The sequence below is a fragment of the Seriola aureovittata genome, chromosome 4 (genome assembly GCF_021018895.1).
Source record: "Seriola aureovittata isolate HTS-2021-v1 ecotype China chromosome 4, ASM2101889v1, whole genome shotgun sequence".
Lineage (NCBI taxonomy): Eukaryota > Metazoa > Chordata > Actinopteri > Carangiformes > Carangidae > Seriola > Seriola aureovittata.
In genome coordinates, this window is record NC_079367.1 from 26331391 (window position 1) to 26347421 (window position 16031).

Below are 16031 nucleotides of genomic sequence, written 5' to 3' on the forward strand. Positions count from 1 at the left end.
GAGACATGCCAGCTCGGATCTGCAGGCAACCCAGGAGGAGAAAGACAGTTCGAGTGTGTGTGTGTGTGTGTGTGTGTGTGTGTGTGTGTGTGTGTGAGAGAGAGAGAGAGAGAGAGAAAGACGGAGAGAAATAGAGGTATAGTGAGATCAAAACCGGTGCTAGATAGTGTGAAAATGAATCAAGAGACAAACAGAAAGAAACATCAAGGAAGAAGAAGAAGAAGAAGAAGAGAGAGTGTATCAGTGAGACGCACACAAGGAGGCAGAGACACAGAGCGGAAAGGGGAAAAGAGTTTTAGAAAAAGCGGGAGTGGAGTGCAGACACTGGGGAGGAATCAAAATTCAAAAGGAGAAAAAATTCCTAAAGCAGTAGAGAGAGACACGCTGAGATGCAGCAGAGTACAAAAGAAAAATGTAAGAGGGAGAGATTACGTGACAGCAGCACAGGATATAACCCAGTAAAAAAGACGTGTAAGAGCAGATTTGACTTGATATTTGTGGAAGGGGTGAACATGATCGTCTCAAGTACTCTTGTCAACCCCTCAAGCTGCTGTAGAGGAGGTAGTCAAGTGGTGGACAGTTGATGTTTGAAACAGGCGAGCTGAACTAAACTCAAGGGCTGGCTGTGCTCTGGGGATGCAATCAATTTAATGTTTGTGTGTCTGTCAGTGTTTACATTTGCTTTATCTACGCAACCGTCTCGAGTGAGCGAGTGTGCACCGCGTCCGTCTGTGAAAAAATGCATATCCATAGCGGTTCTTACAGAGCAGTTATTATACAACACACACACATAAGGTGAAAAAGAGATGAAAATGGAGAGATGGAGGTTCTCAAAAACTGAACTCAGCTAATATTTAAGAACGTTTCAAAGGCGGAGCTAGCAAGGCCAAAAAACCAGCCAGGTCAATATGTCTGCACATGGTAACTTATTGCAGACATACTGGTATCACTGCTTGCTGACCGATAAGTAACAAGTAACTCAAGAACAAAAATGACCAGCTAAGTTGGAGGTAAAGAGCACTTGTTGATATTTCAACTTGTAGTAAAAAGAAAAAACTAAGGGATATATGTAGGTTATTTTAATGTAATCTGATTATGTTAAAAATGACTATTCCCAGATAAATATAAATAAATATGAATCTATCAATATTGGCCACAAAACTCCAGTATTGATCTGGTGATGAAACTGAAACGTGCATTGCTGATGCATCGCACATTACTGAGCTGTAGATTTGTACAGTGTACTGTACATATTTATTATGGGCTTAATTTTTGGCTCAGACAAAAATTGGACTTTCTATTTTATTCTAGTTGATCATTTGTTATTGTATTTTGTTCGTCTTTGAGTATTCACATTTCCTTTGTTTTATCCGGGCCACATGTCAAAGTGTCAAGAGCAAAATAGACCCAAGTGATCCATGTGTAAGAAAGAAAGATATGTCACTTTAAACAAAATGTCAAACAAATGCAATGTGTTGTGTTGTGTTATCAATCTATATCGAGATATATGGTAAATTCACATATTATTACATATTATTGACACTTGGTCTTTTCATGATAAACGACTGGTTTCCACTAAATCTATATTGAATTGAGGGTCTGAGGACAGTGGGTGTTGTATTCTGTACAGACTATATTGATATTGGACTATATACATAAAACTGACAATCACAAAGAAGAAGGGATTAAAAAAACAGAAGTAAACAAGTAAGAAGCTTTGAGATGACTAATATTTGTTTTGCACGAAATGGGCTGCAGCTCAATTCTGGGAAAAGAGCGCGAGGGAGAGAGATGAGTCAGAGATATGAGAGAGGAATATTTGATATAAGTATTGAGGCTGATGGACGGATGAAGGAATGGATGTTCAGACTGTAATGCTTTTTTCTTATTCTCTACTGTTTGTGTTCAGTGCTGCAGTTTTAGCCACGGAATCGCCACCTTTGCTGATCCTCTGATGACGGATGAGGTGGATAAGATTGTTTAGTGACTCTGAAGGACAGTATACCGCTGCAAAATAAACACACTTTTCATAAAGCACTCTAAATAACTGCATATTTGTTGCAGTGGCATCTTAAGCAACAAGGTTAATGACTGCTTGTTTAGTCCCACAGTCTGTAATGCAAAATATGAGTCATACTTGTCACCTTGAGCCACCTACACATTAAAGACCATTTGTAATAAAATATTAAATTAACATTTTAGCACTGGACCATCATCAAGGACACAAAATGCAAACGTAGGACTCACAGTGAACTAAACACAACCGGTTTTCTCTGGGTGAAAACTGTAATCAAAGACAACCAATAATCAGAAACAATGGCCTGTGCAACACAGGGTTTACACTTATCTTTTGCAAGTTGTAATAATGATGGTCCAGATCCAGATTCAATGGTGTAAACCCCTTTGTACTGTTGAACCCTGTAAGTTAGGACAACTTGCACTTATTGCTGTTATTGGTCCAGGGAGTTTGGTTATTGTGGCTGATTAGAACTGAGCTCTAATCAACCAGAGTAACTGAAAATACCTACGTGGGTGTGCAAGGTCCTTTGATTGTGTAACAGGAAGTTCCATTAAGTTCCGCTACGGCGCGGGGAAGAACAGGCAGAGTGGGGAACAAAGTCGGCAGGATAATTATAAGTGGGAGGGTGAGGGTGGGCTGGGAGTGATGGGAGGCTTTCATGAGATTATCCTATAAATAGTGTGGCAAGTTTCTTTAGTCATCAACGCCAGCATGCAACTCTGGCACACAAGTGATAGAACTGTTCTAAAAATTAGCCCTGGGCTTATACCTCTGCACAAGTTAATACCATTCTCCATGAGACTTTAGGAGTTGCTGAGCAGGATTTGAGTGTGATGAAGTTAATCACTGCACTGTGGGGGGAAAAAAAAGTGATCCAAAACTCTGGCTCTGTCTTTTACTAAAAGCTTGTTTCGTTTATGCTATGGTAAATTTATCGGCCCCATGAGAGTCTATTGTGATCTGAGCTGGCTTTGGCAGACGCAAAGACAAATTGACCTTCACGTTGGATTGAGTGGAGGGTGTCTTTTTTTTTTCTTTTTTTCTAGGGATCAGTGGGTATGCAGCACATGGCAGCGGGGTGACACGTCTCTGCTAAGCTCAGCCGGAGAGCCGAGGGGTATTTTAGGTCAATCTTTTTTCAGCCCACCTACATGTCCCTGTCTGAAATACAGCCCTGTCATGGTGTGTTTGGTTGCCAGCAGCTTCAAAGTTACTGTGTTGAAAAGCTGACATTCTAATCAAACATCATAACCTTAACAACTCTGACAAATTGCGGCTCACTGTACAGTTCTCTATAACATGACCTTTAAGAAGGGGAAAACATTTCTTCTGGGCACACAGTGGCATATTTCTCTAACTACTGGCAACAGTCAATGACAGGAATGCACCAGTGTGTTGCAAGTTTTACCGCTTTATTTCCTTGCATCACACTCATTTTGTTCCTGCAGCCGTGTCACCTGGCATGGAAGTGACACTCCACTGAGATTGTCACTCCTATTGGTGAACCAGTTGAAATGTTTCACTCTAATGGCAGGTTTCAGTCCATCAGAGGACAACAGCTTCAGATACGGTACGCAGCCAGGATTCAGAGGCTTTCTCAAGGACATATACACAGATCCGATGCCTGTCAGTTGGGCACCAGCCAGAATCCTCTGGTTGATGGGTGACTCTGTTGAGCTTTCTTGCCTTCCTTAATGGTCAACTCAACTCAGCCTCCATGTGTAAACCAGGAAAAGGGTGTTTCTCACAGTTTTGTCTCTAATGCTGAGTGACAGTGTCACAGCAGGCGGAACTCTTCACAGAACCAATTAGTCGGATCTCTTTCCAGAAGAGGTGTGATTTGAGATGACGAACTGAGATACAACCTCCCTGACTTGCACAGACACAGGAAAAGACATAAAAGCACCAACGTGGCAAGACACACAGCCATGCTAGAGACACACGGAGACTGCAACGGCAGCATCTGCTGTGCGGTGTGTGTCATCCCTGTCCTCGTCCTGTCATCCTTCTGTCACTCTTCAGCTCCTCTTCATGTTCTGCAAGGGCCCTGTGCTCCACTCAGCTCCCACACGCACCATGCTACGCAAACTGTCAAACCCATCTGATGTTGGAACAGTTACACATCCACCTACTGAGACATTTAGTCCGGATATTTAACACACAACCTTTTCTCCCCTTCTCCCCACTTGAGACGCCACCTCGGAGACTGGGACGTACAGTTTGATCATGTGGGATGGTTTTAGACCCACGAGGGCTGATGTGTGGCTTGTTGAGTTTCTTGGCTCTAATTTAAGTTGTCCTACTTCCCATCATGCCTCAGGGCTTTAGTGGAATCAGAGCCAACAATGTACTTTCTTAGATGTTGCTTCTGTAACTTCATCACTCTCGCATGGGGACGTTTTAGGAAGTTTACAGTAGCATGGTGCTGAGGTTGGTAAAGATTACACATAATTTAAAGAGTCTCCTAAAAAATATTATATACTACTTACAACCCCTTTTAGTGTTAATGTCAGTGATAGTATATGATGAAAGTCAGCCAAGTGTTTACGAGTACACCACTGCATAGATTGTTCCAGCTTAAAAAAAAGGTGCTTGAGCAGTAATGTTTGTGCTCAAAAGAACATTTATTACAGATGCAGCATTACACAAGCTTCCTGTGCCCACATGAATCCAGGTGTGCACTTTCTGATGGACATTAAGACAGCATTATAAGACAGCACTATGATAGTGGGCTAACAGTAATGCGTAGTATGACTATTTGGCACCATACAGGATTGTGTTTTGATAACTTGATGAACAGCATGGAGGAAACCAGAGCTCAAGTTGAAAAGCATCATGTGGGTTTTGCTGGTATCTAATCAGTTGAACCTATTTTGAAAATACTGTCCAGTTTTGATTTAACATTTCATGGAAAAAAAACAAAACTTTAATTTGCATCCATATAAAACATTTAAATCCCACCTTAATATCTGTCAGAGATTCTATTTGTGAGAACAGAAAAATCTCAGTTCCACAGCTTTTTCTCCATCTAGGCCACAGACAATCAGCTGAAGATCAACAACTATAAACAATAAAGCAAGTTCCATGAACAATTAATGCCACTGTGATACTTTTTATATAGTACAACAAGATTGTGGTGTCATATCCATGCAAAACAGTTATTCAATACAAAACGATGGCTCTGTGCAGTGTCACTTTCCATGTATTAGGGCATTGGGCCTCCATCACAAGAGCCTGAAAATCATGCCCAATGTTTTCTTAGCCATACCCGTTTTACAACTTGAAGTGGTGTAACCACAGGAATATTAGAGATATATTAGAAATATCCCTTAACTTTCCCCTTAATTCCCAAATTGGAAGCTGCAAAAACCAGAAGACAACTTGCCAGAGGACAACTTCAGCATCCAAACATAACCTGCTCATGAGCATATGAATATTCTATGCATCAAAGTAGGGTTAGGATTAACTCTTTGGTATACACTGAGAGGCATGTAAATACAAAGGACCACACGTTAAAAGAGCTCTTAAATGTGTCTGACTGTGTGTTTAGACCTTCTCATTCTGGGCGCTCCTGCTCAGCCTGTGAAAGCAGAGTCTGGATCAGGCTTAAGTGTCTCGACGCCTAAACGTTCTTCCACTCCATTGCCTGGCAGCTCAGCTGTCGAACCTCCTCATTCTCCTCCATCTGATTTCCTCAGCTCTCGCCTCGTCTGAGAGGTTGAAACCATAAGGGGGAGGAGCTCCTCTCCTGCTGCTTTGTCCTACAAAACAAAATATTATTAGATGTACATACTTTAGGCACTTAGCTGACTTGGGTGACTTTAAACATTGTATAGATTTTAGGATTCAGTGTCAATCCAGTCACCCTCCATTCATCAACACTCTCTCTCCTCTCTTACCTCCATCATTCAGACTGTTTCTGATGGCTGTCTCTAACTGCTCCTCCTCTGTCAGTCCACCTGAATAAGATGCTGAACGATTTGTGGTGTAATCTGGTGCATGCTGATGGTATCCTGAGTATCCTCCACCAGTGCCACTGTAGCCTGCACGCACGCACACACATGCACGCACGCGCACACACACACACACACACACACACACACACACACACACACACACACACACACACACACACACACACAGAGGGTGTAAGTACAGAAATAGAAATAACATGTTAAAGGTTAAGATGGTGTATTCTAAATTCTTCTTATTGTCCACAAAAAGACCAAAACCAATTTACTTAGTCGGTTGTTTTGAAAAAAGTTCACTAAAAACAGCTGGGCAGTGTAGTTTACAGTAAACAGTGCATTTGTTGGCAGCTATTTTCCTGCTCCAGTAAGTATTTACAGCAGCAGGACGGTGTTAAAAGTAAACTGTGTGTGTTCATGGTAATGAAGGAACATGTCATCCAATAAAACAATGTCTCTTACTGATTTCTTTGATGATAAGGTATATCAGGCATTAGATACAAAAATAGTACCTGTTAGTAGGATCTGCTCAGTGATGATTTTCAGCTTATACACTGTTTATACAATGACTTTCCTTGAAAACTTTGGTACCTGAAAAGCCTGAAGAGTTGTAGTTTGCACCGGGCCGGGAGTTATATCCATTCGATGTCACAATCTCTGGTGAAAATATAAACAAACAGACTATTTCAGTTCAGGAAGACGGTTGTTAAGGTGCATTTTGATTTGTGTATGGATTAATAATAAGGCACACAGATGTATTTCAAAGCCGTCTACAGTATTTGCAGTACATTCAAATCATAATAAAAATACAAAAAAATGACATTTCAAGGCTTCAGGAATTTTTTTTCAGTGAAAATATATCTTTAGACTAGGGATCAGCCGATTATCGGCCCGGCCGTAATATTCAGCATTTTCCGATTATCGGTATCGTTTTTTTTAACCGATAACTGATAACATAAAATATCTCTGAGTAAATGTGTTACTGCGTTACATTTTAAAAGTGTAACTGTGTGTAACTGTGTTACAATTAAAGAGCATTTGTAGGTTACCAGATGAATCAGTTCCCAGGTGAGAACGGCACCGAAATCAACCAATTCCAGTCAGGCTTTTTGCAGCCTGTGCATACACCTGATAATTACTAATGTACACTCAGTTGTCGGTATATTAGTAACATCTAACTAAAACTGATGCAGTGAAATACAACAGTCCGGCAGTAAATCCTCCTGCATTGAGGTTATAGTGTTCAGTTTTCATTAAAATTGTTTAAGACACTTGTTGATTTTCATTGTGGAGGATGTAGTGTGTGGCGCTGTATTACATTTCTGTTATTTAGCCTACATTCATTGATATAAATAATAGAAACACCTGGACACTCTGGTGAGTGTCCTTATATAGCAGTTGTCTTGTGTTGGAACACACACACACGCACATAAATTCAGACCTGCACATCTCTTCATGATGGTCTTCAGTGGTCCAGACGTGTAGAGCAGACCCACCAGGATACCTGACAGGTGACCAACGAAAGAGGTCCTGAAGAAGCAAAACACAGATTAACGCCTAACTAATGAAACACTGCCATCTTGTGGACACTTTCATTCATAGCATCAGAGAGCACATACTATCAGGACTGCTTGAGCGGGAAGTTTCCAAAGTTCAGACACAGGCGAGAGCTCAATAAACAAATGGTTTCCCTCCCCCTGTTTGTTCTGGGCAGCACATATGTGGACCAGAGATGGCCAACGTGTGTAGGGTCAAGGAGGATTTTACTGGCTGTCTGAAGGATGTGTTGATTGTATGAGGTGGCCTGAGACCAACTTCCTTAAGTATATACATGTGAACATGTGCTGACAACATTATGTAGCTGCCTCTTATACTGGATAATTAGGGACTGGCATGAAGCAGCTGTCTCTATGAACATGATGTTGTGACTACCCTTCAGTTCAGTTCACTTTTCTCATCTGTGCTGCTGACAAATAGAGATGCTGATCAAAGACAGTACCCGAGTACCAGCACTTTTTACTACCACATTGCTCATGGACCACTGTAGTCCCTGTCACCTGCTGTTTCCTAAAGAATGTTAGAAATATCTTCTTGGTAGCAGTGTATACAGCAGGCATGTTATACTATAGCACACATATAGATATCAAGTTAAAAGTCATATCCTCTCAATCAGTCCTTTAAGCTGGGGCCATCCCACTGAAAACAGAAGCATTAACCCTGGCAGTGCTCACACCCCGATACATCCATCACACTGGTATCTCTACAGTATATCTGGGAGGTGAATCATAAATCCTGGTGAATTTATTATGCACAGTTGTGATGGGAAACTCACCCAGGTGATGTTATGTGGATCAGCACTAGCTCCACCCAGCTAGCATACTGATTCGACACAGGGATACCCATCACATTGGTCACACCTCCAGGGTGGTAGTGGTTATTGAGCACCTTCAGAGCAAACAGGACACCTAGTAACACAGTCATATTAGCAAAGTTCAATAAATAGGGGGAAAAGTTGCTATTGAAACCAGCAGTAGGTTGGGTGGTGATGACATACAATATATGTTTCTGTAAAATGCTGTTGTTCAATCCTTTTTTATGGTTTATTCCCATTTTTACCAGTAGAATCACTTTAGTCCAATCTTTCATACCAATTATACTATAAGTGACCTTAGAGTAGTGTATACCTGAGAAGCCAACAGCACAGGTCATGCTGTAGGACTGGTCCTGGGTGAGTTGTGTTAACGCTGCCTCCAACACCAGATAGACTAATCCAGTGAGCAGAGAGAAGACTGACAGCAGGTAGACGAACCAGGCTCCACCCAGCCGCTGCTCCAGCCTGATTCCTTTCCAGAGGAAGGACACCATGTTGAAATAGAGGTGCCAGTCATCCAGATGATGCAGTGGGGACAGCACAAGACGACGCCAATCATTAAACCAATATGCCTGCTGGACACTCACACAGGCCTAAGGATCGGATAGATAGTAGTACTCATATTAGTACTAATAATATCACCTTAATATAGTACAAAGCAACAGTGCATGTCATTCCTGAAAGGTGGTCCAGGTGCTGCATTACCTGCATCAGTGGAGCTGCAGGGAACATGTAAAGGTACACGTTGAGAGCCAGGACAGCCAGGGTGACAGGTGGGATGTTGTCCAGACCCACCTGAAACACCTGGGAGGCTAGGAGCAACAATCCCAGCTGGGAGGCCCTTTGTCGAGTCCGCATACTAAAAAAACAGCCTGCAGAGAGACAAATGTGAGGTTATTTTCACTTCTGCTCTACCACAAAATTTATTTTTCAAATATCTACTTTTTTAGGACAAAGATTTCTGGGCGTTCCAGAGAAACAGAAACCAGACTTTGGTGCTTCTGCTGTTGATGCTCCTCAGCTCTGAAACAGCTACTCATAAAGCCTCAGAGAAGACAAAACTTTAAAAAGCTACTTAAAAGCCACTTGTTGTCTTTGAGTTTATACTGCATTTTGTGGTTTACTCTTCTTGTTTTTATATATAATTATTCTCTGTCTTTTATTTGCCTTTTTCTCTTTTCATCCCTCCGTAAAGCAGCTGTAATATTTGCCTAGTAAAGAGCTATATGAACAGTTTGCTTGCTTGGTTTCTAGAGTAGACCAAACAAAAACGATGAGTTGGATTTACTGAGAGTCCCACGCACAAGTGTTAACCTGAATATCTGTGCAGTAATCGACCTAAATCTGTAAATTTATGTCATCAGGTCAAAGTTTTGAGCAGCAGCATTAGTGGCTTCAAATAAACTTACTGTCAGTTCAGTCCTCTTCCTCGTTCTCTGGCGCTCTGGCTATTGCTAATGCTAATGCTAGCCTTAATATTAATTTTCACCCCGTTGGCAGCTCGAGTCCGCTTTTAAAGGATTTAACGCCGACAGACGAACTTAAATGTCCATTAAATAACGTCACGCCCTGGTCACAAGTCAGCAGAGTGTATTTCTACACATTTCATCATTTCTAAGTTACTAGACATTACTTGGCAACAGGTCGTGGCGTCACGTCAGCTGTCATGTGACAATAACAAAGCTACGTAGATGCCGCATGCGCAGAATGGATCTGTTTCACTCACGTCTGTCTGACTTCTGCCATCAGCTGATCAAACATCTACTGCCCTGCCAACTACCGCCGTGTTTCAGTATAATCTACTCCTGCTCCTCTACCTCTGCATTTCCTCCACCATGGCCTGTCTCTCTGCGATACATTTCCTGCAAATAACAAGCACGTTTTCATGGTTTCTGATTCGTTTACAATAATGTGAAGTGTGCTGTTCAGGTACCAAACTTTATAGTATATACACTACTACAGCTTTGTCCATTTCCATATAAAACCCCGTCTCTACCACTGCTGCTAGCCTATAAGTGCTTTTCCAAAACAATGCCATGAGTATTTTTTATTAGTTAAATAACCTCATACAAAGTGCTTGTGGAGCTGAGTGTTGGTGTGAATCCGGATCGTCAAAAAACCCAAAATCAAATCTATATTTGAAGTGCCCACCCATTGCCTTTAAAAGAGCACAAATTGGAAATGAATAATCATGTACATGGTACTGTGCAAAAGTTTCATAGGATGACATGAATAGTTTTTATTTAACAATGACCTTCATATAGAGTGCAGTAAATAAAAAACCTAAATCAAATCAATACTTGATGTGATCATCTGTCACTACTTTAAAACAGCACCAGTTCTCCTTGGTACACCAGCACACAGTTTTTCAGGGAGGCCTATTTGGCTGTTCCAAGCATCTTGCTACAGTGGTTCTGTGGATTTAGACTGTCTTGGTGTCTTCTGTCTCTTCATGTAATAAGATAAGGGCTCAGTGGGGACCAGACCCTCTGTTAATAGTTCTTTATAACTGTATGTTTGGGGTCATTGTCCTGCTGTAGAATTAATCTGGACTGATCAGATGCCTCCCTAACATGATGGTTAAGAATACAAATATCTAAAGTTCAGAGAATGTTTGTACAGTACTGTGCACATACACATACATGAAGTGGAAAAGTTAGAAACAACAACAAAAAGTTGAATAAAAATATTAATTTTGGCGGTTTTCTGCGCTCTGGTGGTCACAGTGAGAACTACAACACTGCATTAACAAATAACATGGCTGATTCCAGGGGTCTATTCAGAAAGCAGGTTTAACAAACTCTGGACTCAGAATCTAACCTTCAACCCTGAACCCTTAAACCTGCTTCATGGAAAAGACCCCAGACGTTGCAGCATGGAGAAAAAATCACGTGGATCATTGCTGAAAGTGCTGTCTTCAAACGATATACCATTTATTGTTTGATGCAGATAGACCAAGTATAAACAGAAATAAAATGATATGAATTTTAGATTAAAATATTTGTTATGTGTGTGCATAAAAATATGCAAAATGCATTGCATTTATCTTCTTTTTCTTTATTCTTTATTTCTTTAGTTTGAGTTGGCAAACAGCGAATTGGTGCATTACCACCACCAATTGGAAAGGAGGAGCTGAGTGATGTCGAAAGGTGGCGGTAATGCAACTACTTGGATGCCAGCTGCCGTTCATCATCGAAGAAGAAGACTCATCTCTACAGACCATAGACTACTACAGGCTGAGTAATCCAGGTAGGGGGAGGGAACTGTGGGAAGACGCAGGAGAGGGAAGCAGGAGATTTCCACAGACACACACAAACCTTCTGAGGGAAAGATTAGCCGTAGGTTGTGGGTATTTATTGTGCTTGTTTTCGGATTTGATGAGTTCGGAGTCTGAATTGTGAGTGTTTCGACGGAGGTGGAGAAGTTTGTGTCACAGAAAAAGATGCGACCGCTGAACGTTGAACATGCTGCCGACGAGAGGTGAGACAAACTTATTGCTTTTTGTTTTACTTATTACTCTTTATTTTAGGGCTATTATGTGTGCATATATATATACATTATATATCTCTGTGTGTATATATACAGTATACCTACCTGTGCATATTTCTTGAGTAATCCTGACTATATGTACACATAGTCCTACTGTATACACACGTACACAGCGTGCTACGGTGGCCCTGAAGCCCAACTCACTGCAATTTAAGAAAACACATGCAAATAGGCGAAACACAACAACCCTCAGGGCCACCGTAATGTACACATAGAAGAAGAGAGTTTACATATACACATATACACATACACTCACAGGCCACTTTATTAGGTACACCTGTTCAACTGCTAGTTAACGCAAAAATCTAATAGACCAATCACATTTGCCTATTAGATTATCGGCAGCAACTCAATGCATCTAGGCATGTAGACATGGTCATGACGATCTGCTGAAGTTCAAACCGAGCATCAGGATGGGGAAGAAGGGTGATTTAAGTGACTTTGAACATGGCATGGTTGTTTTTGCCAGACGGGCTGGTCTGAGTATTTCAGAAACTGCTGATCTACTAGGATTTTCATGCACAACCATCCCTAGGGTTTTACAGAGACTTGTCCAAAAAAGAGAAAATATCCAGTGAGTGGGAGTTCTCTGGGCGAAAATGCCTTTTTGATGCCAGAGGTCAGAGGAAAAGGGCTAGACTGGTTTCGAGCTGATAGAAAGGCAACAGTAACACGTCGAACCTTGAAGCAGATGGGCTACAGCAGCAGAAGACCACGCCGGGTGCCACTCCTGTCAGCTAAGAACAGGAAACTGAAACTACAATTCGCACTGGCTCACCAACATTGGACAATAGAAGATTGGAAAAACGTTGCTTGGTCTGGTGAGTCTTGATTTCTGCTGCGACATTCGGATGTAAGGCTCAGAATTTGGCTTACAAACATGAAAGCATGGATCAGTCCTGCCTGAGTATTGTTGCTGACCATGTCCATCCATTTATGACCACAGTGTACCCATCTTCTGATGGTTACTTCCAGCAGGATAACGCGCCATGTCATGGATGTGCAGCTGACTTAACTCTTCCTCTATATTTATTTATGTATGTGTATATAGAGTATACCTACCTGTACATATTTTTGAATAATTTTTACATGTGTTTTTGTCATGTACAGAGATGATGAGCTGCCAGCAGCATCAACAGCACACAGATGTCTCCATGGAGGTAACATGGGAAGAGGGGGGTTCAGGCCGGGTCAAGATCTCCACAAGCCCAGTCAGCACAGCCAGACCACAACTCCGAGCCCAGGAATACCACTAATGATCCTGATACTGCGCCACGAACCAGTTGAACCCCAGGTGAACACACATTCCACACATTCACCATTGTGACACCTTTTTCAAGCATGCAGCACAAAACCAGGAAATGGGAAAGATGTACAAATGGGCTGACATTGAAGTGGAGGATCTCAACAAATTCCTTGGTCTCCACATATACACAGCAATGGTGTCTACTACTACCAAGTCTCTATGACTGATGGAGTTACAACCACATCTTGTCTGTGCCTTTTCGAGCCACTGTCATGACGAGACAGATTCAGAGCGATAACATGGAACCTTTACCTCAGCGACCCAGAGGATGTTGTCAAAAATGACAGCAAGAAGGGAACACTGCAATATGACAAGCTGTTCAGAATCAAGCCTCCGTATGATGACATCCGCAATGCCTGCCAAGCACATTACCACCCAAGGAAGGAATTGGCAGTTGACGAGAGAATGGTGTCAACCAGAGCGAAAACTGGCATGACCCAAAACATGAAGGACAAGCCCACAAAATGGAGGATCAGGCTTTTTGTGTTGGCAGAGACGAGCAATGACTACACCATAAACTTCAACGTGTACGGAGGCAAGTCTCACACACCCAGTGAACACTGTCACATGATGCTGTCATGGGCCTCATTCAGCCATCATATCTTGGGGCCAGATACCATATTTAGGTGGACAGCTTTTACACCAGTCCCAAAATCCAGAAGTTTGGAGCCTGAGGTACCTACAGGCACAACAGCAAAGGGTGCCCCAATGGGAGAGCAAATGCCCTCACCAAAACAGCAAAGAGAGGCACAGTGAGATGGATCAGAGAGGGGGCGCTGCTGTTTGTGAAGTGGAAGGACAAGCGGGAGGTGTCGGTGTGCTCCACAATCCACCCAGCCGTGTCTGGTGAGACGGTGCAGAGGAGAGTGAAGGATGCAAATGCAAACTGGGCAGTGGAAAGCTGCTCCCACCCCCATCATTGCCTACAGTAAGAACATGGGTAGGGTTGACCTATCAAACCATCTCATCCAATATTACTACACCCACCGCAGGACTGCCCGCTGGTATCGCACCCTGTTCCTGCACTTTGTGGACATTGCTACAACAAACGCCTACATTCTGCACCGTGAGCTCAGCTACGGACAGCAGGTACAGCACAAGAGCCACAAGAACATCCTGGTGGAACTGGTGTCCCAGCTGTGTGGAGTGGACCAGACAGGAGCTCCCATCAAGAGGAGCACCGACCATGTTCCTGCTGCCTGTGCCAAGGTGACAGAAAGCCACTCACTGCCGCAGGACAGAAAAAAGAACCTGACTCCATCGTTTTAAAAGGCTTCATTTAGCAAGTTTGTGTTTTTTGTAATTAAAAAATCTAATTTTGCAAAATCATTTCATGTGTTTTGTGTGTTTTTTTTGTCCAATATGTTGATACAGCATGTCAAAATGAAAAAAATTATTGTAGTTAAAATACGTGATGTGCAGGAAAAAAAAAGCCAAACATTGGCATGGTAATCATTTATTTATGTGATAGGCCTATATTAAGGCAAAATCAAAAGTATTCAAGAAACTTTAAAAGCCCAAGACTTTCTAAGAGTTTTAATTCATGGCTAACAATGATAAATGTACCACAGGACACACATTTTGGTCTAATTTCAAGGACGTGAATTCAGTAGCTACATTACTTGCTTATGTTGTGTTGCGTTGCGTTGCATGAGCGTGGCAGCTGACGTTACTTAACAACTGTGGAGAAGCTCGTGTGTGTTCACACTGGCTGCGTCTGTGCTGTGTTGCTGCAGCTCGATCTCTCTACATAGAGTTTGCAGGTTAATGGAATATTGGCTTTCTTTTCATTATAAATTAATTTCTGATTTATTTTTGACAGAAAACGTCAGTAAAATTTCACCGTCTATACATGCAGATGGTTTTGCTGTTAAGATTGTTCTGATAATACATCTGCCACTATTGGCTCCACTGCCCTCCAGTGGCAACAGTGAGGAACTAAAGCACTATATAAACAAAATCCTTATTAATATCAATATATAATAGATATCATTATTAGTGTGGCTAATACTAGTAATAACAGTAACAGTGTAGTTAGTAAAACCTGTATTGATAAAGATGTGCTTCAACAACAGCTTACCTGTCTAGACCATGTTATAATGCGTCATAATGCTGGTAGGGTTGACTGTTGACATGAAATTGAGTGTTTACTGCCCTGCAGGATTCTAAATAAATCCAGTTACCACAATGACACACTCTTAAATTAATTCACAGAGCTTAAAAACATGTTAGTTTTGATGTTAAAATATGACATTAGAAGAAAAAAACATACAAAAAGCATAAGTGTTAGCATAGCATGGTATCTGCCTTTACACTGATGATGCTGATGGCTGACATGACCGTAATCCTACCCATGATCATAGAAAGGAACAGCAAGAAGACTCGTGGCTAACAAACATTGTTAACATTAGCGCAGTCATTAATATCGATACGCTTAAGTATTTATGCGTGTATTATATAAAGTCACACTGATTTTGTAAAAAAATTAGGAATTAAAAGTTTTTTTAACAAAACTTTTGGTCCAGAGATCCTCACATCATATCAATTGTGTGTTTACTGTCCTTCAGTGGTCACAGTGAGGACCTACATCAAGACAAAATACATTAAGTAAGATCTGACAACATACGTTTCCTCTAGATAGTTCCAAAATAAATGTGACTTTGCTGAAGCAAAGGAAAATTCAACAAAGGGTCATGAAATGATAGAGAGATGTGGTAATATTGTGGAGTGAAGTAAATGTGACTGTGTTTTTGACAGGTTGAAATCCAGTCAGCTGAAATTTATTAATATTATTATTTTCTTTTTACCTTTTGCATG

The 16031-nt window shown here is 41.5% G+C and overlaps 1 protein-coding gene and 1 long non-coding RNA gene across 2 annotated transcripts; one reads left to right on the forward strand and one right to left on the reverse strand.

Moving 5' to 3' along the window:
* Positions 1-4625: 4625 nt before the first annotated feature.
* Positions 4626-10016, reverse strand: rhbdd1 (rhomboid domain containing 1). The gene is made up of 8 exons (XM_056374161.1): positions 9769-10016; positions 9065-9231; positions 8673-8952; positions 8321-8453; positions 7430-7518; positions 6580-6645; positions 5920-6063; positions 4626-5781 (listed from the first exon to the last, which is right to left on the reverse strand). Exons 2-8 carry the CDS (start codon positions 9215-9217, stop codon positions 5675-5677), a joined length of 972 nt encoding a protein of 323 aa, XP_056230136.1. The 5' UTR covers positions 9218-9231; positions 9769-10016; the 3' UTR covers positions 4626-5674.
* Positions 10017-11557: 1541 nt separating this feature from the next.
* On the forward strand, positions 11558-14543 carry LOC130167848 (uncharacterized). The gene is made up of 2 exons (XR_008827329.1): positions 11558-11839; positions 13019-14543. It is a non-coding gene; the product is annotated as an uncharacterized LOC130167848 (long non-coding RNA).
* Positions 14544-16031: the final 1488 nt, after the last annotated feature.

Excerpts from the sequence above, each read along its gene's own strand:
- rhbdd1 (XM_056374161.1), bottom strand. The coding sequence starts at position 9,217 with ATGCGGACTCGACAAAGGGCCTCCCAGCTGGGATTGTTGCTCCTAGCC. Across the intron at positions 8,953-9,064 it reads CTGCAGCTCCACTGATGCAG|GCCTGTGTGAGTGTCCAGCA; the intron begins GTAATGCAGCAC and ends TCCGATCCTTAG. Across the intron at positions 8,454-8,672 it reads CTGTGCTGTTGGCTTCTCAG|GTGTCCTGTTTGCTCTGAAG; the intron begins GTATACACTACT and ends CTGTGTTACTAG.